At 43.3% G+C, this 26,632-nt stretch overlaps 1 protein-coding gene across 2 annotated transcripts in view; it reads left to right on the top strand.

Annotated features, from left to right (window-relative positions):
- bahcc1b (BAH domain and coiled-coil containing 1b) overlaps window positions 1-26,632 on the top strand; it is a 220,666-nt gene that overhangs the window by 37,316 nt on the left and 156,718 nt on the right. For both annotated transcript variants that reach the window (XR_010966970.1, XM_068004128.1), the window contains exon 3: window positions 12,759-12,929. Coding sequence is in view for 1 of the 2 variants with exons in the window: in XM_068004128.1 (XP_067860229.1) it covers window positions 12,759-12,929 (171 nt within the window). In the remaining variant the exon portion in view is untranslated. The remainder of the gene's footprint in view (window positions 1-12,758; window positions 12,930-26,632) is intronic.

The following is a 26,632-nucleotide window of genomic DNA, read 5'->3' as shown; positions in this document are numbered from 1 at the left end:
CAGCACGACTAAAAGTTAATCAATTTGTATTCTATAGACGTCTGACTTCAAAATTTTTCGCAGTTCCATTTCAATCTGATACTAAACTTTCATCTTCCTCTTCTTTACAATGTTCACAGTATGAATAGAGTTGACAACAAACAGTTAACAAATACAGCTGACTGGATGGGGAGTGGCATCGGCAAATCTCCTTTTGGATTCAGGAATTTAGAAGTGGTGGGCAGGGAAGGCACAGAATAATAACAATTCTAAATTCCAGAATCCCAAAAGAACTCAGTTAATGAGACCTGATATAGTCCATCCGGTCTATCAGCCTTCTGTAATACAGTAAAATTTAAATATAGTCAAATAATGAAGCTGTTAGTAATAAACAAAGAGATAAGCTTCAGTGTAAACTGTGCATTTGGGGATTCATTTTTAGTACTAATTCTATCATTTGAACCCAGGAGCAATTTGAATTCTGGATGAGGACATTTTCTTTCCTGCCAGTTTTCTCCCCTCCTCCCCTGAAAATGCTGACTCTTGCTGAGCTATGGTTACACAGATACCGGCAGTCCTCTGATGCCTCACTCAACAGGCTATTCTTCATACGATAGTCCAGGCTATTTGACTGTGGTGGGTGTCACGCAGTGTCCACACACGCGCATGTTCCAGCAGTGCTCACTGAATAACAATCAGGGAGCGGGACCCGAGCTGTTGCTTCTAATCTGTAGGCCAGACGTGTTGTGGTCAATTGTAGCTTGCAGTTTACTGCCTTTGCTGAGATCAGCTAAGTTATGTGGACAGTTCTAATAAAATCCTCTTGATGTGTACTACGGTGGTTAACTGCAGGAGTTCATAATGCATTGTTATTATCATTTGCCCAGAAAATAACCTATTTGATGAGAATAAAAAGGATGTGATTAAGAAATGTAAAAGAGAAAAGAAAGTGACAGCAGGTCAAGGACTACCAGCATAGGCCACTCTGGGGACAGTCTCACAAGATTAATGCCAGATTTCACATAACATTTATTTTGTCTGGACTAAAACATGCAAGTTTTGGGAACGGGAGCTCTACAACCTGAAGATTCTGCTTCGGTTCCATGTTTTAAGTTTTACATTTGCTGCTGCCTCTGGTGGCTCATGGAATCAACAGCTCGTGCAGTGATACTCTGTATTGCTGGAGGCTCAATCAGCCACCATTGGTGCCACCAAGGTCGAGGCTACTGCTGGCTGTGGCACCAGAACACGAATGCAGCTTGCGACTCCACAAAATCTTTGCTGTGTAACATAACTTTCTGCTCCTGCTTCACAGGAAAGGTAGACAGGATTGCAGACCTAAACATAGATTAATCCCGAGGTGGAGACGCTTTGTTCTAGGACTTTATCTGCCCTACCGGAGCCTCTTATCTCAGATTTGATATTCTCGAGGTTTCCTCCCTGTGCTTTTACGCTGTGCATTTTTGCAGTTCAGTGCAGAGCTGAAAGTTGATGCTATCAGGCCAGTGGAGAACCTCGAGCAGCACACCTTTTAAATTATTATCGTCAGTTCAGGAACAAGAAGTGGTGTGACTGCTTTACAAAATCACTCCTTTTAGTGATAAGGAACATTACTGTCTCCCTCAAAACAAAGCAGGCTTATAATGAAGGGATGTTCCCAGTAGTTAGTTTAGAATGCTTAGATGTTATCTGCATATATATCTAAATAAAATAAATAAATAAATGACTTCCATTTATATAGCACCTTTCACAACCTCAGGATGTCCCAAAGCACTTTCACAGCCAATGAAGTACTTTTGAAGTGTAGTCACTGTTGTAATGTAGGAAATAAGAAGTTCATCTGCATAATAACCTGCATATTGTTTTATGTTGGTGGTGGAAAATTTCACTACAGCCCTGAAAACACTAAAACTTACTGTAGCTACAGGGCTACCCCTGAGGGCTGGATGGGTAAATTCAGCATGAGGCACTCAGCCTGACAGGGGGGTTAACAGGTTCAGTCCTTGATCTGCACTGAGTCAGCCGGGACAGCAGAAGGGATCATAAAATCAGGCTGGGCCATTTCTGATCACCATCCAGTGATCCATACCAGAAAGTACATGTGGGTGAGGATGGGATCACAGCCCACGCATGAAGAATGGCCGATAAATATCTTTGCGGGGGGGAGAGGGGGATGGCAGTGCTGGAAAAATTTTGGGGCAATTGCTTTGTTATATAAATCGACAATGTGTTTTTAAGGTACCTGCAAGTACTCTTCATGTTACCTCTTAAAATGATTCTGTTCAACAAGATTTACAACAACTTAACCAAATTCTATAATCTCAGGTAAATTCTATTCATCCAGAAGAGTTTGTTATTGTACAGCGTCATGAACCACCTATCTGAAATAGGTTTGCTAGGAACATGTATGAAATAAGAAAAGTTTGATAAATACTTTAAAAACCTGTTGGGAGGACATATATCAATGAAGAAGAGATGGTGTTTAATATGTGAGATTCAGGAATGAATCCTGCATGCCCATTTAAACAGCCAGAACACTCTCTAATCAACCTGCAGTGGCAAAGCTTAAAATGTTGCTTTGGCAGATTTCAAGCAACTCTGAATTCAGGTGCGCTGGGTCCTTTAGTTTTCCAAAAGGATTCAGCAAATCACCATGTGACTCTGACATCCTTTCACAATAACTAAATCCAGGAGTAGTGAACACCATCTTTTGACCATTGGGATCTAGCTTCACATCGAGCCCAGACAGATGGAATAAAAGTCTCCTGTCTCAGTGGTGCAGTGCGTTATAAGAACAGGGCCCTTTGCCTCTGCTTGACCGGTGCTGAAATCCAGCCCAGACAGGGAGGATAAATATATCCTTTTGCTGATGGCTATTAACCGCTTGAACACCAAAGAGATGGAATTTCCCCTTTTGATTATTTTATGCGAGAAAGTTGCCACAATTTCCCGTTTTGTACTCACGCTGACTTTACTAAAACTACAGATAGGAGGGATCTCACCTCCGCATGTCACGTACAGCCTTGATCATGCTTTGCTGTTTAGACATGACATTCTGTAAATTATTGATGCTGAATATTATAACAACGTCAGAAAAATTTACATATGAAAACATGTAATGTGTATGCCACAAAAATATTTCTTCTGATCTAAGGTTAAGCCGTTGTGAAATGTGTTTGAGCAGCTTCAACCCTGTTCAGTGGCACAAGACACTGAGGCAGAACACGCTCGAGGGGCTGAATGGCCTACTTCTGTTCCTATATTCCTAAAACCTGCTCAAAATTTATGACTAGCACAAAAACGAAATATTTCAGATGCTGAAAACAAATTCCACCAAATTGGGTATTGGCTTTTAAAAAAGAGTAACGCTCACCTGTCTTTTCTCGACAACATACTGTGTCATACTCGAAGCAGACATCATCCTTGCATTGCTGACAGCCGGGGTCAGTTTTCTTGGATGGAAATGAGCTCTGAATAGTGAGCAATCATTTCTCAGCAGAAACCTGACAAAACAGATAGCAGATAATTGCTGTTTCTTTATCTTCCAAGTTCAAAGGTGTAGTTTGCGCAATTAAGTGAGTACAAATGCACAGAATTCACAGTATTTGACACCTGCACTGCGAGGGGGAAAAAAGTAACACTAAGAAGAGATGTACCTCAAGGCTGTATTATGGGAGAGGTTTCTAATAAACCCATATAATTTAGTACGCAGCGGTTTTCAAATCTGTATCTGAATTTTTTGAATGGTTTTTCTCCACTCCAAAAATAACAATAATATTTTTATATTGAATCAGACATTGTCATCTGAAAATTATATACCTTTAAAAACGAAGAGAGAAAGTGAGAGAGAGAGAGAGAGAGAGGGAGAGCAAAGCTGTTTTGTCCATTTCGCTAACCAGCTCCAGAGGAGTTTTGTGCTTATCTCCCATTGGAAACAATGGGAGGATTGACTGTGCTTTGTAACCATGTAGCCCGTTGTGTAGGGTTTGCTCCACTTCTTCTCCTCCTTTTGTTTATGCTGTGAATTGAGACATAGTCTTTGTTTATTTATAGAAAAGGCCTTCAGTCCACAATGAAGGACGAGGGAACTGTATTATTTTGATTTTGGGGGGTGGGAATCCCTTTGCTGCTGTACTTCCAAACCACAGTACTATACTCAGTAAAATAATACTGAGTTAAATCTTTTGAGGAACCTGTTGTGAAGTAGCGCAGTGCTTTGAGATAACGGCACCAAGGTAAAACATGCTTCTCAAAGGTGCGTTCCACTTACAGCTCTAATCACTGCGCGCACGTTGTGCTGCGGTGGAGTTATTGTTCTTTCAGTAAGGTTCAAGTTAAAGAAGAAAGTCAAAATGACACAGTTCAGTTGTCCACTCTACGGAGTTAAATTGCGGCTCAGACTTCCTTTTGAGAGTTGCAGTATTCTTTATCGACAGTGATGCTCAGGTCACCCGTCCTCATGACTTAGATTGCCGAAATGGAACTGTTGCCTGTACACTGCATTGCTGAGGATGAGGTAGGGAATAAGGGGACACGCCATCAGCCTGCTGAAATCAAGAAAAGTCGCAGTAGGGGTGTTCCGTTGTCTTTTTTTTACCTGCCTATAATTTTCTGTTGAAAGTGAAGCAAATTGCTGTCGCTTTAAAAATGGCTAAATGGGAAGTGGGTAATAATCCCCTTGTGATACTGAACTGTACAGACCAAGAGGTCCCAGATTTGACCCCTGCTTAGCTGATGTCCATGATGTGGAGATGCCGGTGATGGACTGGGGTTGACAATTGTAAACAATTTTACAACACCAAGTTATAGTCCAGCTGATGTCCGTCAGAGCAGCAGTTTGAGCACAACAATCGACCACCCCTGCTCATTTGATAGGGAGGAGGAAAAGGGACCAGGTTTCCTGCTTCTGATTGTTATCCGCTGACTGCTACTGGAAAGTGTGCATGTGTGGATGTATCAGAAACCTGGTGACCTGTTTGTGGGATGTACCTGATACCTGGTGGTCTAGTTATGGAGTGCATCAGATATTTGGTGGTCTAGTGGGTGTATCTATTACATGGTGATCCACTTGTGGGGTATGCCTGATATTTGGTGGTCCAGCTATGGGGTGTGTCTGATACGTGGTGGTCCAGTTGTGGGATGTGTCTGATACGTGGTGATATAGCAATAGGATTGTGTCTAATTACCTGGTCTACTGATGAAGGAGCTTCAGATCTTGTTGACTGATTTATGATGGGGGGAGAGAGTTTGTGCACGATACTTGGCCAGCCATAAGTCAGTAGGTGCTGGTATTTTGTTGTATTATAATGGGTATATTTTGGAGGTGAAGGGATTGCATTTATGTTTCCTGAAATATAGGGAAGGTTGTTTTCTGGCCTTGTGAATACCCAGTTCACAGGTTCGAACTTTTCCGAGATCCAAAATTTTCATACTTTCTGTATCTCTAATAATATTAGGTTTTCAATTATAGAAGTACAGTTATTGATATTTGTTCCCATAAAATTAGAGGCACCCAGAAGTAAAGCAAGAAGGTATCAGCTCTGATTTTGATTGATGTCAGCTGATGGCAGTGATTACGGGAAGCTCCGAGTTGCTCAGGCTTCCTGCTTTCCTTTTGATAGCCAGCAGTTGGGGATGTTGCGTGTCTTGTGTGTGAAGAGGAACTGGCTTGGGAAAAACATAAGTAAAGATAAGATAAAGAGAAGTGGCAAAAATAGCAAGAATGCATGTTCCTAATGATGTTCCCTATACGTTAGGAGATCACTGCACTATGTGGATGATTTTAATGTCTGTGCATGTACTCCTTCAATTTAATTTAATTCCTTTGCAGCTTGTCTAATTGGTGTATATTCAATATGACAAAAATGCATTTTATGTTAAATGATAAAATAGTAGAAATCACTGACCTTTACTAGTACACGGTAGGATAGTCACTCACTGCCATGTACTATGAAATGCCAATGATGTTTACCATTTTACTGTTCAACATAAAACGCTCTTTCATTACGACACGTCATTACTGTGCAACTGCACTGTACAGTGCACCTCAGCACCACTAGGTACAGTTTAAAGGTTGTGGATGGCTTTTAGTGCAGCATCTGCTCAGACTTTTGAATGTCTTGAATCTTAGTTGCAGATATTTTCACCGTAAGTGAGTTTCAATTAAACCCACACTGAAAAGGCGGACTTTGTTTGTTTCCCAGATTAAATTATGCCCCTGCAGCAGTGAAGGAGAATGTATTTAATGAGCAGTAAAAAAAAATTCAGGCAGAATTCAAAATAGGGAATTCAAAAATAACAAATTGGTGATGAACGTATTGCGTAGCCTTAAAGCTAAATGTATTCCTGTGACTGCACAGTGTAATGAATGGAAACAGTAGCTGAGAAGTGAACATGGGCCTTTGGTAATGTTGGCAAGTCTTCCTTTATAATTACTTCAAGACAAAAATGTCAAATTGGTTAATACTTAGTTATCACATCATTGACACTTTTTAAATATCAAATTACTTTTTATAAGATGAATTTTCAACTCACTATCTATACTGTATCATGGTGACTGCACTAAATAAGACTTTTGATTTAGTGGCGTATGCGTTGCGATTAAAGTTGTACTTTATATATATTTATAGCAATATGGAAACAGTAAATGGACTTTCATACATATGGACAATATAAGCATCTGCATAGTTTCCTTCTGCATTAGAGTTTACTGCTTCAGAGAAAGTTCGGAACAATCAACAATGTACTTTCAGTATAGAAAATGTAATTGTACTTGGCACGAAAACACACAACCTAAGGGGAGCAACATTTCCTAGTGTCTATAAATGTCACGTTCATATGGATTAAGTAATACGTGTCTGAACTTTGTAATTATTATAGACAGGTTCTAAAATGCTGTTTTTGGGAACATTACATAAAGCGTGCTGTGTGGTGGAAGGGTGTCACAGAGATGATGTTTTATAAGGTCTCCTTATTAGCTGTAAATAATGTTATACCAGTGATGGGGATATATTAGAGAGTGTTTGTAAAGGACCACTGCACTACTATTTTTCAGAGAAATTTCAGAGAAACTGTGGTTATTACTTAAGGGGCTGCTCCTTCTTGGCTCACCACCTGCATCTAATTTCACCAGCTTGAGTTACTAGGTAGGGATTGCTATTTTAAAGATCCTATTGGGACACTTTTTCCCCTGGGTTTTTTTCTAATTTCTCGCCGAAGATCCATAGTGAAATCCTAACTAGTCAGACACAAAGCTGTGGTAGCTAATATAACTAATTTAATCATTGGCTTGAGAATCTGACATTAAAACATCTAACAATACGTCATCTGATATGGACCCTGCCAATCACTCTGCAAAGCAAGTTGCAATTCATTATAACAGAAGCCCGAGAGGCAACCAAGAAGATGGCGAGATGAGGTAGATCCAGATAGTAGGATTGCTGAGGCAATTAAATGGATTTATGCATCCATGGACATGGATGGCTAGTGACAGTTATAAGCATTGTAACCTTCAGATCCAAGGGACTTCAAAACAAATGAGAGGCAATAAAGGTCGTAAACTCAGCACGGACAAAAACAGATTGGGAAAAGGAACATCGCTGAGCAAAACCAGTGGTACAAAATAAAGGGACAGGTTGAGAATCGATGGGATAGACAGAGCACAACAGAACACTCACACAAGGAAGCAAGTACAATGGGAGCAACGGAAGGAACAGAAATTTGAGCAATCATGGAGGAAACTGTGCGAGAAGGGACAGTCCAACAGGAGAATAATTAGGAGAGATCAGAAGAGATTTTTCTTTGAAAAATTAATTAAGTTGCTTACTGCATATTACAGTAGTTTTTGTCAAATTTAATTTGCTTTGAACCCTTCTCTAGCTATTTCCAGCCTGAAACAGAACAGAAGCAGCTCCCAGGTAACAGCTGAGTGATTAGACAGTGGTACAGTGCAGGCTGCTCCAGTGGTTCCACTGGGTAAATGCACTGCCTGGTATAGTAAAGAGCTCTACAGTTCAGGAAGGTTTCAGGTTTAGTCTCTGGTCTGCGCTCAGTTTGCCGCTTTCAGCTAGGATGGTGGTGGAGTTAAAATTGGCCTCAGTGTCTCCAACGAAAAATTAGCCTAGGTTGCTTGCACTTGTTAAACTATACAATGAGCCCCACTCTAGAATGTGCGTGGGTGAAAGTTAGGCAAGAACAGGATTTAGTTGGCTATGATGCTTCCACAGTTGAATAGCCAACATACATTGTCCAAGCTCACACATATGAATGGCCACATGGATGGTAGCTGCTTGTACCTGTGGAACTATACAGAGGTCACCGTGTTCAGCAAAGGAAAGGATCACATTTAAAAATAAAAGACAGGATTTCAGTGACCTTGCTAATAATGACAATGATGTTACATTCAGGTCTGTTATCAGTCTCAAAGAGATAACTGTACAATGGTTGACAAGTACTAGGAAATGTCAGAACTGCTAGTATCAGGAAATGTCAGGGTCTCACTTTACTCTTTGTTGTGACTCAGTATTAGGGACGAGTGCCAAACTGAACTGCAAACCCAAAATGACCTGAATAGTCATTTCAGTTTTATTCCAAGACACTTGACTTTGGCGCAGTTCAGACCATGCTTGGGTCTAGTGTGCCTAGCCCCTTAAAAATCCCATCTGGACACGCACAGTACCACTTTCTAAATCCTGCCATTAAGACAGTTGGTGAGTGGGACCTTGCTTTTGTAACCAGGCTAGAGGAACAAAGGTGGGAAGGGGGGTTTTATTTTTATGAATTGCTAAAAAATATATATTCCTGATAGTCTCGCTGTTTGATGGGAGACATATGTTATCCGCTTATGTAAAAAGCTTTGCCACTGAAATTCTTTAGATGTCATTTGAAGATGTTAAGACCATCATATACAGATAGTTAACGTGCTGTGTTGTGTATTTCTTTGTCCATTTTCCTTCCCTCTTTTGAATGCGCTCAGTCATGCTGATGTATGGTTGCACAGGTGCTGGTCATCCTCTGGCACCTTGTCATTCTTTACATGTGAGCTTAGACAGGGAATGTTGGCAGGATATTTGACTGTGGGGAGGATCACGGATCACTGATAGAAACCATGAGCAAGAACCCCAGCAGTGCGCTGCTTAATTTGGGCACTGAGATCAACATTTGCATCCCGGCTTAGGGAGGGAAAATTGAAATCAGCAGGGATCAGGAATTGAACCTGGAACCATCAGCTCTACTAGGCTGAGTTATACATTGTCTTTACCAATTAAGCCAATGGGAAATTCCACACTCTGTACATACGCTCCATCTACATCATGTTAGGCCCACAGTGATGTCATTCACACCTCACTATAGCCTGGCTCAAGTTCGCTTCACCCATATTTCCATTGCTTGCTGTTACCTCAGACAGCAAACTGCAGATGTGTGTTACTACTGTACCAGCAAACAGTGAGCGTCTGTACAACTGGCTCAATGTGCCTGTGTCTTCAGCATCTGCATTCTATGGAAAACTGTAGTGGGTATACAAACTGGCAAAAGTTGGATTCCTTCATGCCCTGTACCCGCTGACCCTCTCCCTCATTAACAATCACTCACAGTCTTGCAGTAAAATTATAATAGCCTAAATTGTTCAGTAAAAGATTTGGTGTGTCCTGCATGTGTTAGCGCCTACTCAGCATCATTGGATAGAGCAGATACTGTCTGACAAATGCTACATACAAAGAGGTTCTGCTGGGGGCCCGAAGGCATGCTTCCCACGAACATTCTTAAAATATTGCATGGTTATAAAAACTGGCTGATGTACTTTAGAGTACCAGTTTAGCCTGAGGCCACATGAAGAATGGACTCCTAAATCCAGAAAAACACGTTCTTCCCCTGTGTATCCATGCTGAAAAGATGCCAGCAAAAGTAGGACACATGATACCAGCTACACTTCATTTTATCCATTAACCATGTAGTGTGTGCTACAGTAGTGACTGGTGACATGACCTTTTTTATTCTAAAACAGAAGATTGCAAGACTGGTGTTAGCTGTGGCTCAGTGATAGCACTCTCATCTCTGAATCAGAAGATTGTATGTTCCAATCCCATTCCAGAGACTTGAGCACATAATCTAGGTTGACACTCTAGTGCAGTACTGAGGGAGTGCTGCACTGACAGAGGTACTGTCTTTTGGATGAGATGATTAACTGAGGTTAATCATCTCATCCAGGTCTGCTCTCTCAGGTGGATGTAAAAGATCCCATGGCACTATTTTGAAGAAGATCAGGGGAGTTCTCCCCTGTGTCCTGGCCAACATTTATCCCTCAACCAACATAATTAAAACAGATTATCTGGTCATTATCTCATAGCTGTCTGTGGGACCTTGCTGTGTGCAAATTGGCTGCTGCGTTTCCCTACATTACAACAGTGACTGCAATTCAAAATCACTTCATTGGCTGTAAAGCGCTTTGGGATATCCTGAAGTTGTGAGGTGCTATATAGATGCAATTCTTTCTTTTTAAAAGCGGAGTTATTTTTCCTTCCTATTTTCGTCCTGTTTTCTCTCCATCGTTAGCAGTTTGCCATAACACATCTTCCTCCACAAGGGATAGAGAAAGAACTTGCATTTATATGGATCCTTATCACATCTTGACAACTTCCCAAACCACTTTACAGCCAATTAATTAGTTTTGAAATGCAGTCACTGTAGTGACATAGTCAAACATGGCAGCCAAATTTGTGCACAGCGAGGTCCCACAAACAGATGAATGGCCAGTTAATCTGTTTTTGGTGTTGCCAGGTATCCAAGAAAACTATTGACGCACTGGTAGCATTCTTGCCTCTGAGTCGCAAGGTTATGTGTTGAAGCCCCACTCTGCGACTTGAGCATGTAATCTAGGTTGACACTTCAGTGTGGTACTGAGGGAATGCTGCATTGTCAGAAGTGCTGTTTCTCAGATAAGATGTTAAACTGAGTTAAAAGATACCATGACACTAGAAGAGCAGGAGAGTTGTCCTGGTGTCCCAGCCAACATTTATCCCACAACCAACAAAACAGATTGACTGGTCATCTGTCTCATTGCTGTTTGTGGAATCTCACAAATTAGCTCCTGTGCTTGTCTCCATAACAGCAGCAAGTAAAACTTCAAAAGTAATTCATTGGCTGTGAGGTGCTTTGGGATGTCTTTCCCTGCTCCTCTTCAAATGGTGCCAGGCAGTCTTTTCACCTGAACAGGCCTTGGTTTAATATCTTATCCAAAAGATGGCACATTTCAGCATGGATTATGTGCACAAGTCTTGGAGTAGGCCTCAAACCAACAAGCTTATGATGCAGAGACAAGATTGTCACCAACTAAGCCAAACTGAAACTTGGCTGGATAATCCTGGGTGCAGATTTTCCAGGTCCATGAATAATATTGCCCATGATTGGTCAATAGATACAATTCAGTCCGAACCATTTGATCCAGAATAAACATCATGTGACGTACAGATGTTGACTGGCCTGTTGGATATTTCCATCATTTTTTGTTTTTAGATTTCCACCATTTGCAGCTTTTTGATTACTATTTTTATCATGTAAATGTGGGCTGGAGTCCTCTCTCACATTCAGATCTACAGTGCTCTTATTCATCTGGCATTCAAGGGAGCTCTTGAAGGATGCACCTGGACCCACCAGACTTGCCAAGGGGGCTGCTCTAAACAATTTTAGAAACTTTGTAGGAACGTCTTTTGCGGTGGTGGGGGGAGGGGGGAGCAGGCTGGCTACCACCCAACGAGGACCCCACAACTGCACTCCTGAGGCTAGTATGTTAATTCCTTCTGGGCATGCTTGCTGGCAGTCAATTCCCTTGACTGCCATTTTCTAGGCCAGGGCTGTGAGAACTCCCAGGCTTGTGAGGTCCCCGTTCCCAACTCTGGCCCCACCCTACTTCAGTGGCCTTGTTTAGGCCCTTCCAGGAGTGTGTCAGAAGGGCCAAGGATTTTTGGCCCCCTAGTTTGAAACTAATTTTGCAGAGTAATTTACATGTTAGTGGTTCTATGTATTTCCCTAAGTCCCACATTAACAGCAGCCTGGTGCATCGTTTCTGCTGGATATACAATGTGTATGTGTTGTGCTCATCAAAGTGAGCAGAACACCAAGGCAAGGAAGGGCGAGCACAACAGTGTGAGGGAATTAAATACATTTCCATTTTTGCTACTCGATGTCAGCATCAAACTCTTCCAGTTCGGATTTAGCCCAGACAGATGCAAAACAAAGCTCCTTTTTTTCTGCCCCAGGTTGCCTTAACCCCAACCACAGAAAAATAGCCCTTCCAATCCCAGCCATCTTTATGGTCTCTCTGAATGAGAATGCAAATTTGTGCCAAGTTGTGGGCGGTTTTGTGCTGTGGGCCACACTACGATCTGGGTTGAAAGTGCCCAAACTCACTTTAAAGTAGGACCCTTGAGAGTTGGCTTTCATCCCAGAACTGTGCAATTTTAAATACAAATACAGACTCAGATCAAATAGTAAAGCAGAAGTTAGTTTTAGGGTTTACAGAACCTAAAAAGAACAGTGGTTATATAATTTAATGCAGTGGTAAATAGTTATAGGTGGCAGCAACCCATCTCACCTCAGTTTACTTGTGCATAATGCCTCGCCCTTGCCTTGGGATGTTTGCTTGTGACAAATATTGCATTAAGATAGTAGCAACATATACATAGATAAAGACTGCTCACAGTAGAAAGTTTGTATTCAAAAAGTGCATTATTGAACGATAGAATTAATCTCGCCGTTGTTTTTCTTTTCTTTGAATGCATCAGGCAACGCACTGATGGGAAACTCATCAGCCACATTCATGGGAAGTTTCCTAGCCAGCAGCTTGGGGTCAGCACCTGCTCATCCTGCGGGACCTACTTCTTCCCCCTCCGAGCCCGCCTTCCGAGCTCCCCACTCAGCGACATCACAGATCTGGTTTTCCCACTCCCACGAAGGTAAGAAAAACGGTCGAGGAGCAGCCCAAGAGGTTCACAAATCTTGCGCAAAGTCTAAATTTAAAGAAAGCTTCCCACTTTCAGCTGGAGTGATCCTGTGTGCATCACTGTGTAGAAGTCTGGGTGGTAAGACAGCTGGTGGCCCTGGGCCTAATAATATTACTCTCAGTGGGATTCCCCACACACATTCACAACACAGGCTGGAAACAGAAAGAACTTGGAAGATTTATTCTTAGCATGACTGTGGCGTGGAGTCCTTTGAACTGTGGGCCTGTGTTTGCAGAGCTTTCCTCATTGATACTTGGTACAGTGATGTCACAGATAGCAGTGTCAAAGGAGACAAGGAATGTATAAGCAGCTGGTATGGTGTGAACGTTAGCAAAATTTTGTTTGGTTCATAAACTTACCTGTAAATGTTTTTGTTTTTCAAATGATAATTTTTGTACAAGTCAGCGACAATCCTGGTAATGTAAAAAGCAACACTTCTTTCTGTCATTAAACCAGTTATCATGTTAAAAAAAATTTAAAACTAGTCTAGAAACCGTTTTTGGTGCTGTTAATGATCAAAATCATAATGGACTTGTATGACGTTCTCTGTTCACTGTTCAAATCCAGTCATTAATGCCTCTGCTAAAATACAGATACACTACACATATACATTTTTAAAAATATAATAATTGGGTGAACCCATAGAGTGCTGGCAAGAATGGGAATTTATTTTCCTGCAATCGTTACACAGTTTAATTAGAAAATGTACATAAAGCTTGTAATGTAGTTTCACATCATTGACACCTTTTCTGTAACCCTATTTTGGTAAAATTCAAATCTATAGTAATGTGAGCATATTTGGGTGAAATAAGTGCCTCATTCAACAATGTTTGTATTGTTGCTGAGCATTTGAAAACACACCACTTGCTCTGGATGCCAGTGTCTGACGTATGGTCCTGCGTTTAACGACAGATACCATCACTTGGTCAACAGACCTACAGTTAGTAGCTTATATCACATTTTCATTAATATGTATATATACAAAATGAATTCCCTTGCTGCAACATACACATAAATAGCTTATGTTGACATTGTAGAGTGTCTGTTGGAGCACCTGACTGAGGCAGATTTACAGTGACATGCAGTGTATGTAAATCCATTGGTAACCATTCATTTCATCGTACATGGATACACTCATGTCATTTACCTAGTTTGCAATGTACACAATATGCAACTAATATTTAATGTCTTGAGACTGCAGTAAAAGGGGATTGCTACTGTAGAATCACAGAAATTCCAACGTAGAACGAGGCCATTTGGCGCGTCATGTCTGTGCTGATGCTAACTATTCAACTACTCTTAGTTCCATTTCCCTGTCCTTTCCTGTACCCTTTTACAATTTTCCTTTTTGAATATTTATTCAATTCCTTTTTTAAATTGTGATGTAGTCAATAGGTTACATTACAGTAAATCGTTTCATTTCTGAAAACCCTTAGTGCAAAAACATTCTGCCGTTCTGCCCAACCAGTCCATGTTGGTGCTTATCCTCCAGTTCAGAGTCTAAGCTCGGTTAGTGATTCACCAACCAGTGGAAATAATCTTTGACTATTTACCCTCTCAAAGCTCTTCATAAGTTTGAAAACCACGATTTGACCGACCTTTAACCTTCTCTGTGAATCTAGCCTCAGTTCTTCAAGCTTTTCTTTATAGCTAACCTCTCATTCCTGGTATTATTCTAGTGAACCTTTGCTGCACCCTTTCCATGGTTCTAATATCCTTCTTATAATGAAGCGCCCAGAATTACCTGCAATACTCCAACTTGACCAATGTTTCATGCAAATTTAATATCAATTCCTTGGTTTTATATTCAATGCCCCTATGTATAAAAGCCAGAATTCTGTATGTCTTAAATGACCTTTTCTGTCTGCGCTCTCACCTTTAAAGATATATATCTTTGTATCTTTAGACCTCGTTGCCCTTCAATTCCGTTAAAGAATCTTACGATTTAGGGTATAGTTGCTTTCATTGTTCTTTTCCCCAAAAGTTACTGCTTCACATTTCTCTGCATTGAACAGCATCTGCTACCTATTGCCCACTCCACAAACCTACCGATGTCTTCCCGTAATCTCCTGCATTCTTCCCTACGGTTTGCCATGGCCCCCAGTTTGGTATTGTCAATAAACTTCAGTATAATTCCTCTTTTGCCTAATTTCAAGTCAGTTATTTAAAGGGAAAAGAAGAGATATCCAAGCACAGATCCCCCGGGGCACAGCACAACCACATCCCATCAATTGAAAAACATCCATTTACTCCTACTGTTTGCTTTCTGTCCCTTAACCTTGCCATTTCTCCACCCACGCAGCTACCTTCCCTTTCACACACTCTTTGGTATTGTGGTAGAGAGATATTATCTTAAAGATGGATCGAATGTAGCAACTGATATCCTATCAAAGGTTGCCTATAAGTTCTATGTTAGCCAGTTGCCCCATGGGGATAAATGGAGAAATGGCAGCTTGTGGGAAATAAATCTGGCGATCGGGAGGCTGGCGATCGGGAGGGCTGGGGGGAGGCTGGCGATCAGGGGGGCTGGGAGGAGGCTGGCGATCGGGACGACTGGGGGGAGGCTGGCGATCGGGAGGACTGGGGGGAGGCTGGCGATCGGGAGGACTGGGGGGAGGCTGGCGATAGGGAGTGCTGGGGGGAGGCTGGCGATAGGGAGTGCTGGGGAGAGGCTGGCGATAGGGAGTGCTGGGGAGAGGCTGGCGATAGGGAGGACTGGGGGGAGGCTGGCGATAGGGAGTGCTGGGGGGAGGCTGGCGATAGGGAGTGCTGGGGGGAGGCTGGCGATCGGGAATGTTGGGGGGAGGCTGGCGATAGGGAATGTTGGGGGGAGGCTGGCGATCGGGAATGTTGGGGGGAGGCTGGCGATCGGGAATGTTGGGGGGAGGCTGGCGATCGGGAATGTTGGGGGGAGGCTGGCGATCGGGAGGACTGGGGGGAGGCTGGCGATCGGGAGGACTGGGGGGAGGCTGGCGATAGGGAGGACTGGGGGGAGGCTGGCGATAGGGAGGACTGGGGGGAGGCTGGCGATTGGGAGGTCTGGGGGGAGGCTGGCGATTGGGAGTGCTGGGGGAAGGCTGGCGATCGGGAATGTTGGGGGGAGGCTGGCGATAGGGAGTGCTGGGGAGAGGCTGGCGATCGGGAGGCTGGCGATCAGGAGGCTGGGGGGAGGCTGGCGATCGGGAATGTTGGGGGGAGGCTGGCGATCGGGAATGTTGGGGGGAGGCTGGCGATAGGGAGTGCTGGGGGGAGGCTGGCGATCGGGAGGACTGGGGGGAGGCTGGCGATAGGGAGGTCTGGGGGGAGGCTGGCGATAAGGAGGACTGGGGGGAGGCTGGCGATCGGGAGGCTGGCGATCGAGAGGCTGGCGATCGGGAGTGCTGGGGAGAGGCTGGTGATCGGGAGGCTGGGGGGAGGCTGGCGATCGGGAGGCTGGGGAGAGGCTGGTGATCGGGAGGCTGGGGGGAGGCTGGCGATCGGGAGGCTGGGGGGAGGCTGGCGATCGGGAGGCTGTGGGGAGGCTGGCGATCGGGAGGCTGGCGATCGGGAGGCTGGCAATCGGAAGGCTGGCGATCGGAAGGCTGACGATCGGGAGGCTGGGGAGAGGCTGGCGATCGGGAGGCTGGCGATCGGGAGGCTGGGGGGAGGTTGGCAATCGGGAGGCTGGCGATCGGGAGGCTGGGGGGAGGTTGGCGATCGGGAGGCTGGGGGGAGGCTGGCGATCGGGAGGCTGGGGGGAGGTTGGCGATCGGGAGGCTGGGGGGAGGTTGGCGATCGGGAGGCTGGCGATCGGGAGGCTGGGGGGAGGTTGGCGATCGGGAGGCTGGCGATCGGGAGGCTGGGGGGAGGTTGGCGATCGGGAGGCTGGGGGGAGGCTGGCGATCGGGAGGTTGGCGATCGGGAGGCTGGCGATCGGGAGTGCTGGGGGGAGGTTGGCGATCGGGAGGCTGGCGATCGGGAGTGCTGGGGGGAGGCTGGCGATCGGGAGGCTGGGGGGAGGCTGGCGATCGGGAGTGCTGGGGGGAGGCTGGCGATCGGGAGGCTAGGGGGAGGCTGGCGATCGGGAGGTTGGCGATCGGGAGGCTGGCGATCGGGAGGCTGGGGGGAGGTTGGCGATCGGGAGGCTGGGGGGAGGCTGGCGATCGGGAGGCTGGGGGGAGGCTGGCGATCGGGAGGCTGGGGGGAGGTTGGCGATCGGGAGGCTGGGGGGAGGTTGGCGATCGGGAGGCTGGCGATCGGGAGGCTGGGGGGAGGTTGGCGATCGGGAGGCTGGCGATCGGGAGGCTGGGGGGAGGTTGGCGATCGGGAGGCTGGGGGGAGGCTGGCGATCGGGAGGTTGGCGATCGGGAGGCTGGCGATCGGGAGGCTGGCGATCGGGAGTGCTGGGGGGAGGTTGGCGATCGGGAGGCTGGCGATCGGGAGGCTGGGGGGAGGCTGGCGATCGGGAGTGCTGGGGGGAGGCTGGCGATCGGGAGTGCTGGGGGGAGGCTGGCGATCGGGAGGCTGGGGGGAGGCTGGCGATCGGGAGGCTGGCGATCGGGAGGTTGGCGATCGGGAGTGCTGGGGAGAGGCTGGCGATCGGGAGGCTGGCGATCGGGAGTGCTGGGGGGAGGCTGGCGATCGGGAGGCTGGCGATCGGGAGGCTCACGATCGGGAGGTTGGCGATCGGGAGTGCTGGGGAGAGGCTGGCGATCGGGAGGCTCACGATCGGGAGGTTGGCGATCGGGAGGCTGGGGGGAGGCTGGCGATCGGGAGGCTGGCGATCGGGAGGTTGGCGATCGGGAGTGCTGGGGAGAGGCTGGCGATCGGGAGGCTGGCGATCGGGAGTGCTGGGGGGAGGCTGGCGATCGGGAGGCTGGCGATCGGGAGGCTCACGATCGGGAGGTTGGCGATCGGGAGTGCTGGGGAGAGGCTGGCGATCGGGAGGCTGGCGATCGGGAGTGCTGGGGGGAGGCTGGCGATCGGGAGGCTGGCGATCGGGAGGCTGGCGATCGGGAGTGCTGGGGGGAGGCTGGCGATCGGGAGGCTGGCGATCGGAAGGCTGGCGATCGGGAGTGCTGGGGAGAGGCTGGCAATTGGGGCTGGGGGAGACCGAAGGCCTCCTTGAGGGGCTGGGGGGAAGCACTCCTGCTCCTTCTAACCTATATGGAGTGCTGAAAGAGCAACTTACTTTAGGGAGTCGGCAGCACCCACCTTGGATCAGCTGCTGGGAATCCCACAGGTCAGGTCTCCCCCTCACTTCTTATTAAATTTAAGTCGTGGCACCGATGATGTCATCGGGTTGCGACTTTGGTATGTTAATTAGGCCCCCACCTGCCTTTTTCGGAGCCTTGTCCATGGCCTGATTTCTGCACTTTAAAATTTAAAGGGGCAAGAATGGGGTTGGGTTGGGGTTGGGTTGCACGATCCTGATATTTTAACCCCGACCCTCTTGGGATTGCCAAAACAGCTGAGAACTATCTCCAGAACACTGGAAATTCCTGACATTTCTAAGTGGGGAAAAGGACAGGATATTTTTGTAAGCCTCAATCAGGAGGGTTTAAACGTATCGCAACAGAAGATACTCTTCGCTATCACCAGTTTATCGTAACATTTTTGCTATTGCGTCTTAAGCATGACTAATATAATTTGACACTTAATTAGTAAGTACTGCAGGCAAGTCCAGGCTATATTAGAATTGCATATCAGTGCACAGAAACAATGATTACCAGTGTCAATTTTACAAACCAAACTCTACATTTCTTGTGCAGTAAATGATAGAGAAGTACAAATTTACATTGAACAGAGTGGAAAGGGTACTTGTTAAGGCTCTTATTGAATAAGACAATGATGAGACTGCGCAAATACAATGTACATGCTTTAGGGGGAGCAACTGTTATGGAACCAGATTCTCGTATGTATAGCCAGCAGGGATTCCCCTGGGATGACAGATCAGTGACACATTAAAATTTAATTTCAGGTGAGTCAAAAGCATATTTTTCGTGATGCAGGGTAATTTTGTGCTGATACAAAATCATGTTTAATATGAAGCGTTGCAGCTTCTCTTCCCACTCGTATAAGCTTGGTAATGACTGTGAGTGATGTTATCATCAGAACACTTAACACACTTGTATCAAGTTCCTCTTCTATTATAAGGGAAGTGTTAATTCATCTAAAATATATCGTTCACGCCTCCATTAAAATAGTGGAGAGAGGAATTCGATACAAGTGCATTAAGCACGTCATTTCCAGGCAGTCATAGAAAGGTTACAGCACGGAAGGAGGCCATTCGGCCCATCGAGTCCGTGCCAGCTCTATGCAAGAGCAATCCAGCTAGTCCCACTCCCCCCACTCTATCCCCAGAGCCCTGCAATTTTATTCCCTTCAAGTACTTGTCCAGTTCCCTTTTGAAAGCCACGATTGAATCTGCCTCTGCCACCCGGCCTGGCAGTGCATTCCAGATCATAACCACTCGCTGTATAAAAATGTTTTTCCTCATGTCACCTTTGGCTTTTTTGCCAATCACCATAAATCTATGTCCTCTGGTTCTTGACCCTTCTGCCAATGGGAACAGTTTCTCTCTATCTATTCTGTCTCGACCCTTCATGATTTTAAATACCTCTATCAAATCTTCTCTCAACCTTCTCTGCTCTAAGGAGAGCAACCCCAGTTTCTCCAGTCAATCCATGTAAGTAAAATCCCTCATCCCTGCAATCATTCTAGTAAATCTTTCCTGTACTCTCTCTAAGGCCTTCACATCTTTCCTAAAGTGCGGTGCCCATAACTGGACACAATACCCCAGTTGTGGTCGAACCAATGTTTTATAAAGGTTCATCAATAATCCTTATATTTTAAAAAAATTAATTCACAATCTATAATTAATCTATATCAAACAGTGAATAAGAAGTTAATATTTTTAAAACCCAAAAGGCCAAGCGACCTCATTGTTCTCATTGTGCTAAAGGTCTTTCACAAACGTACCTATAACAAGATTAAGCTTTGACTTCAAGGTTCTTTTTATCCCCCTAAAAGTGATAAACCTAGCTTTTTGCCATGTTGCCTTAAATATTGGAAATGTATTTCCACTCCATGGTTACAGACAAAATGATCTTCTGCTAAATACAGTGCTTGGTGTGTGAGCGTGTGTCTGTGCGTGTTTGTTATTCCCAGTGGTTTTTGCTGGAGATACTGATAAACGTATGTCAAAACCCCCATGCTTCGCTAGTGCCACAAGTGTACCACGTGACATTTCTGGTCAAACTGATGAGAACTTCACACTTCCTGTGAAACCAACTGACTTTCCAAAACATTATCCATTTAACAGAATTAAAGAAGCATGTCACCTTGTGATGATACAGCTTGTATCCTGAACCTACAGGACTTTTTTTGTCTAACAGTCTCACTGTCAGTTTAAAGGGGAACTTGATCTTATCTACGGGATAGTGCATTTTAATGGTTTACTAACAAACACAATCCTCTGCCAAGTTTTCTCAACCAGGTGCTGTTGTGTTGTGGAAATATCAGGGTGGTAATGTTGTGCCTGGGTGGGAAACCATTGCTGCTTCTTACTTTGGAAAATTCATTTTTGACATGTTAAACTTCTAGATGTAATTGTAATTTTGACAAGAAATGTGTCCATTTATGAGCCAAGGATTCTGTGGAAAGTTGCATGGCAAAATTACAGACTACATGCAGTCATGCTTTCACTCTGGAGTATTACTAAGAATGGCAAGGCAGCAGTGTCACATGGGACCAGACACTGTCAGAGGATTCTTGTGAGTAAACAAATGAAATCTGCTGTCTTTCAAAATAGGCTTGAGTTCCCCCTTTAAGGTTAGCGTCAGAAATCTATACTCAGCCAAGTAGTGATCTCTGTGCACTCGGGCTGATTTACAAGTGAAACCATAAATCTTTACGTTTATAAAGTTCGCTGGAGGATCTCACATTCATTTTGAGAAGTGCATTCTCTTGGCTCTCTCCTGTACTTGAAAAACTATTTTATAAATCATTACTGTGCTCCTGAAAAGTAAATGTGGAGATGAAAAGGTTCATTAACAAGACATTTCAGATTGAATTATAGATTAGCAGTGCAATAAAGAGACCCCACCCAATACACACAGTGAGTGGATTCTTGGAGTCGTTTACAGTACGTAAATGCATAGTGCTTTGAAAGTGCATGATCCATGAAGGATTTCACAATGCATTCTCACGTTGCAAAAGGTCACTACTAATTGTCTTGGTGTGACAAGGTGATTTGTAAAACATTACTGCTATAACAAGCTTCACATAATAAATTAAAATAACACAGTAGTTAATAAATTAATACATTTCTAATAAAAGTTTTCTCATAGTTTTTAAATCACTCAAATGAAATAATGTTATGACCCCTTTAGAGGTTGCCATTCATTATTATTTTTTATAACAAGCTTCACATAATAAATTAAAATAACATAGTAGTTAATAAATTAATACATTTCTAATAAAAGTTTTCTCATAGTTTTTAAATCACTCAAATGAAATAATGCATCATAAGGTTATGACCCTTTAGAGGTTGCCGTTCATTACTATTTTCCTTGGAGTGCTACGTGAGGATCATTTAAAAGGGTGATGTTGCCTGGGGATTTTCCAGCAGGCCTAGATCCTTGGAGAGCCAGGCATAGCCTGCCCTGAGATCCCTGTTACAGCACTGTCGTGTTGGCTGTGACAACGTGCTCACACTGCAGCAGATGCTGTAGCTGCTTCAGTACAAGTGTTTACAATGTGCCATTAATATTTGTTCAAAGCATTGTACTCACTGCATGTCCTTCATAGAAAAGGTGATCAGATAAAGGTATATGCTGTTCTGTATGAGAATGAAAGGGAAGGACAAAAGGGGAACCAAAAGAGAGCGACAAATATGCGTTAATCGGACAAGGATAATCAGTCAGTACACATGGTCCTGTATACGATGATGGGTCCCCAAACAGTATGAAAGACTGTGAAATAACTCATCTCTATTGTTCCATTTTAAAGAACTATTGACAAGCATCGCTGTAGCTTTTACATTTAATGTTCGAAAATCAACCCCTACAATGTGTATGGCGACCAAATCATGTAGTAAAGATTTTGATGCAATTATTTTTCATGTTTATAACTTATCTAATTTAACTTAACAAGGACAACAAATTCAGCCCATAGAGCCTGCCAACTCTGCAGATCATGAACAATCTATCTATGGATTCTGACATAGGTTCTACTCCTTCTATTTAATCTCCATGTGGTGAGTGCCGCATAAATGTTCCCTGATTCTGAGAAATGATCAAGCAAAACTCCAGAATATCTGCCCACATCTCAACTATTCATCTCTGGCTGGCTGCTTTGCACCGGCAACACCCTCTCCCCATCACCAGAAACACAGGAACCATGGAGTGTTTGATAATCTCAATCTATACGTATCCCTATAGCCCTCAATCCCATTCCCAACCAGATATTGATCCAGCTATTTTTTGACGGAGTTAATTAAGATATCATTGACTGCTTTTGCTGAGAGTCTTCCAGAACTTCATTACTCCTTGGGGGAAAAAAAATCTAATATATAGTCTTGACTATCTGCGTTCTAGTTTTGTGTTTATTATGCAGGCTAAATCGTTTGTTCACATCTATATCACCTGTACCTCTCTTGTGCAAGTATCCCTACATAATTTAAAGCTCTAAGTCCCAGAATCATCCCTGTCAGTCTGAACTTTGTCTAAGGAGTCAATGTGCTTTTGAATATACAGCACATAAGACTGCACATATATTCCACATATGTCCTCTCCACTGATCGAAACAAGGTCAGAATAATGTCTTTGGATTTCCAGAGATTCGTCCTAATATTTGATCAGCTTCTACTTGGCTGGAAAATTTCAGTGAATGATCGATAATCACACCCAAATCCTTTTTGTGTTCTACATTTGCATATAGCCATTACTGTTTCAATATGCACTACCATACATTTATATTTATAATAACATGTATTTGCCATTTCTCAGTTCATCTACTTAATTGTTCCAGATCTCCTTGAATGCTACCCCTATCCACTATACATATGAGGTTATTCACTTTGGTAGGAAGAATAGAAAAACAAAATATTTTTTAAATGGGCAGAAACTATTAAATGTTGGTGTTCAGAGAGACTTGCGTGTCCTCGTACAAGAAACACAACAAGTTAGCATGCAAGTGCAGCAAGCAATTAAGAAGGCAAATCGCATGTTGGCCTTTATTGCAAGGAGGTTGGAGTATGAGAGTAAGGGAGTCTTACTACTATTGTACAAGACTTTGGTGAGACCTCACCTGGAGTACTGTGTTTTGGTCTCCTTATCTAAGGAAGGATATACTTGCCTTACAGGCGGTGCAGCAAAGGTTCACTAGATTAATTCCTGGGATGAGAGGGTTGTCCAATGAGGAGAGATTGAGTAGAATGGGCATGTACTCTCTGTAGTTTAGAAGAATGAGAAGCGATCTCATTGAAACATATAAGATTCTGAGGGGTCTTGACAGGGTAGATGCTGAGAGGTTGATTCCCCTGGCTGGAGAGTCTAGAACTAGTCGCAGGATAAGGGGTCGGCCATTTAAGACTGAGATGAGGAGAAATTTCTTTACTCAGAGGGTTGTGAATCTTTGGAATTCTCTACCCCAGAGGGCGTGGATGCTGAGTTGTTGAGTATATTCAAGGCTGAGATAGATAGATTTTTGGACTCTAGGGGAAATCAAGGGATATGGGGATTGGGCAGGAAAGTGGAGTTGAGGTCGAAGATCAGCCATGATCTGAATGAATGGCGGAGCAGGCTCGAGGAGCCTTGTGGCCTACTGCTGCTCCTATTTCTTATGTTTTTATTCTTATGTTCTTATACTTGTCAACTCTCTATGTTGCTTGGCATCATCTGCAGATATTATACTATTATTGTAAGAAGCATTCTTTTTTAAACGATTCATCAACAATGGGAGCAGCAGAGGGCCCAGACAGACACCTGCAGAGCCCCACTAGTCACTGCTGTTACCCCTCCCCCCCACCAGCTCGTTGTTTTCCATTTAGCATCACCTTCTTTGCCAAACCAGTTTTCAATTCAGCAAGCTAATTTACCATTAATTCCATGAACCTTAAGAGAGTTACTTGAGACATTTTATCAAATGTCTTCTGAAAATACAAGTAAATTATGTCCTTTGGCTATTCCTCATAGTTTAATTGTATCTTCAAAAAAATTCCAATCTGTGATTAAAAACTACATATTCTGTAGTGCAGGATGTGACGCAGTGTCACAATATCATTATCACTGATTGTTCCATTGTGCCCTTCACTATGTATAAATATGTACAGTGTCTTGCAAGATACTTTACTGTGGAGTGTTATACTAGACATATTTAATATATTAGTAACAAAGGAAACATCTCACATAAGCCAAAATCCTTTAATGCTTTGATATAGACTTCTTGTGCAATACACTTAATTCACCATCTCACTGCTCCCACCACTATCACTGCCAGTGACAGACCTGGTAACCAGAGGACACAGATATAAGGTGATTGGCAAAAGAACCAGAGGCGACATGAGGAAACGTTTTTTCACACAGAGAGTTGTTATGATCTGAAATGCACTGCCTGAAAGGGTGGTGGAAACCGATTTAATAATAAATTTCATAAGGGAATTGGATAAATACTTGAAGAGAAAAAATTTACAGGGCTATGGGGAAAGAGCAAGGGTGTGGGACTAATTGGCTAACTCTTTCAAAGAGCCAGCACAGGCACAATGGGCCAAATGTTGTCCTCCTGTGCTGTAACATACCATACTACGATATCTGTAACTGCCATTTTGACCTAAAACGGGAAGGTAGCAGGTCACAATCTCATGTATAAGACAATGGTAATCTCTCACCACCATGAATTAAATTTATCTAAATGTTAGTTTTAAAATAAAAATCTGTTTTTTAAATGCTCTTGTCTAGTTGACCAAATGCAGGAGTGTTTGTTTGCCTGCCCTTAGGACTGAATATAGCACTCACAAGATTTGGGTGAAGAATGCCCTTTGTTCATTTCATCTCATCCTTTCAGAATATAAATCGCAGCTCATTATTTTCTTAAAATTCCTATGGGTTACATGTTCGGTAAATATACATGATCACTGTGAATATAAAGATCACATTGTTTGGTGTAACCATTGTACTTCAGTGTTTCAGAGAAATCTGATTACAGGAGTCACCTCCCCTCTGCCCCAACTAACCTGCATCTGATTAGCTCAACTCATGATCTTTGATCTCGAGTAACCAGGGTTAATAGAGTTTCTTAGTTCACAAATTCTTTTTTCCTTAATTTTTGCTTCATATTCTCCCTTTTGCTTTTTCTTATTTGCTTTTTTCCAGTTTTCTTTCAGTGTTGTTTCCCTTATTCATCCTTTTATTTTTTCTTTTGATCCTTTTTGCAATTTATTTTTAATCATTTTTCTAATCATCTTTTTTCTTTCATCCGTTGTTCATACTTTGTGCTGCATTCTTTGTCGGACTATACTGTTCACTTTAAAATGAGCGCTGCCAATGACAGATGTTCCTTTGATTTGTTGTGCTGTTTACTTAATCATCAGGAAAAGAACAGTTTATGTATTTAAGCTCTGCCCACAGCATTGCTGCTGTTGTAATTCAAAGGCACCACACCTTCCAAAGTACTTTCTCATTGATGCAGCCACAGAATGAATAACTGCTTGACTTTTAGGAGTTTTTAAAATGTAGTTATGTTTAATCCATGGCTGTGAGAGATTACCATTGTTGCTAACCTGTCTTCACACGATCACAAGATAAATACAGATGAGGATGGTCGTTTGGCCCACTTTAGCTAATCCATCCAGATAAACCTACAATTCCCTCCAGCACCGTCTCTTAATGATTACAAGACTTTTGTTCTCTGTCCTATCTAGAAGTCCATTCTAAATGTTGATCACTCTTTGTGTGAAAAACAATCTTTTAACACCAGTCTCAAATTTGCCTTTTGCCAGCTTGAACCACATTTGCCCCCTTGTCCTATTGTCTCAGTTTAACTTGAAGTAGCTACATGCATATATATACAGAAAACCCCATACCTTCACATAGGCCATTGATAGTGAAAAAGTTTATCCCGTGAATTGACCTTAGAGTTTCTAATAGGCCGATTTTGTGCAGTATGATGTGAGGTGAAAAAGTGGCATTGTTTAAAGTAATTTTTGCTGTAGAACAGTTCAGTAAATATCTAAGAGCTTTGCCCAGACTGTTTTCTTAATAAGTTAATTTTCCCCACAGAATAAATGAAACTATTTGAAAGGAAACATGGTGGTTTGATTATTCTGTTTCCTTTAATTAGGATCGTATTTAAATTGTAAGCAGTACTGACATGTAAACATGTTGCTGCAATGAAGACATCAGACTATTTAATTTTAAAGCTATAGCATTCAAAGTTCTGTTGTCATTTGGTTATTCAGTATAGCATTTTATCTTTTTAAATTGTGTTTTTTTAACGAATAGAATGATGAATGTAAAACCATTATGAACAGCACTGGCTACTGTACTTTTTAGATAACTACCTGTGACACATATAAGGGTAGAAATGACTGGGAGTGATGTAATCGTACAAATATTTAATGCATTCATCAAATTCCTCTCTCTGCTAATTTAATGAAGATATTAATTCATTTAAAA

This window comes from Heptranchias perlo, chromosome 23 (genome assembly GCF_035084215.1).
Source record: "Heptranchias perlo isolate sHepPer1 chromosome 23, sHepPer1.hap1, whole genome shotgun sequence".
Taxonomy (NCBI): domain Eukaryota; kingdom Metazoa; phylum Chordata; class Chondrichthyes; order Hexanchiformes; family Hexanchidae; genus Heptranchias; species Heptranchias perlo.
The sequence above is the reverse complement of the archived record's forward strand: the minus strand, read 5'-3'. Positions and strand labels throughout refer to the sequence as shown.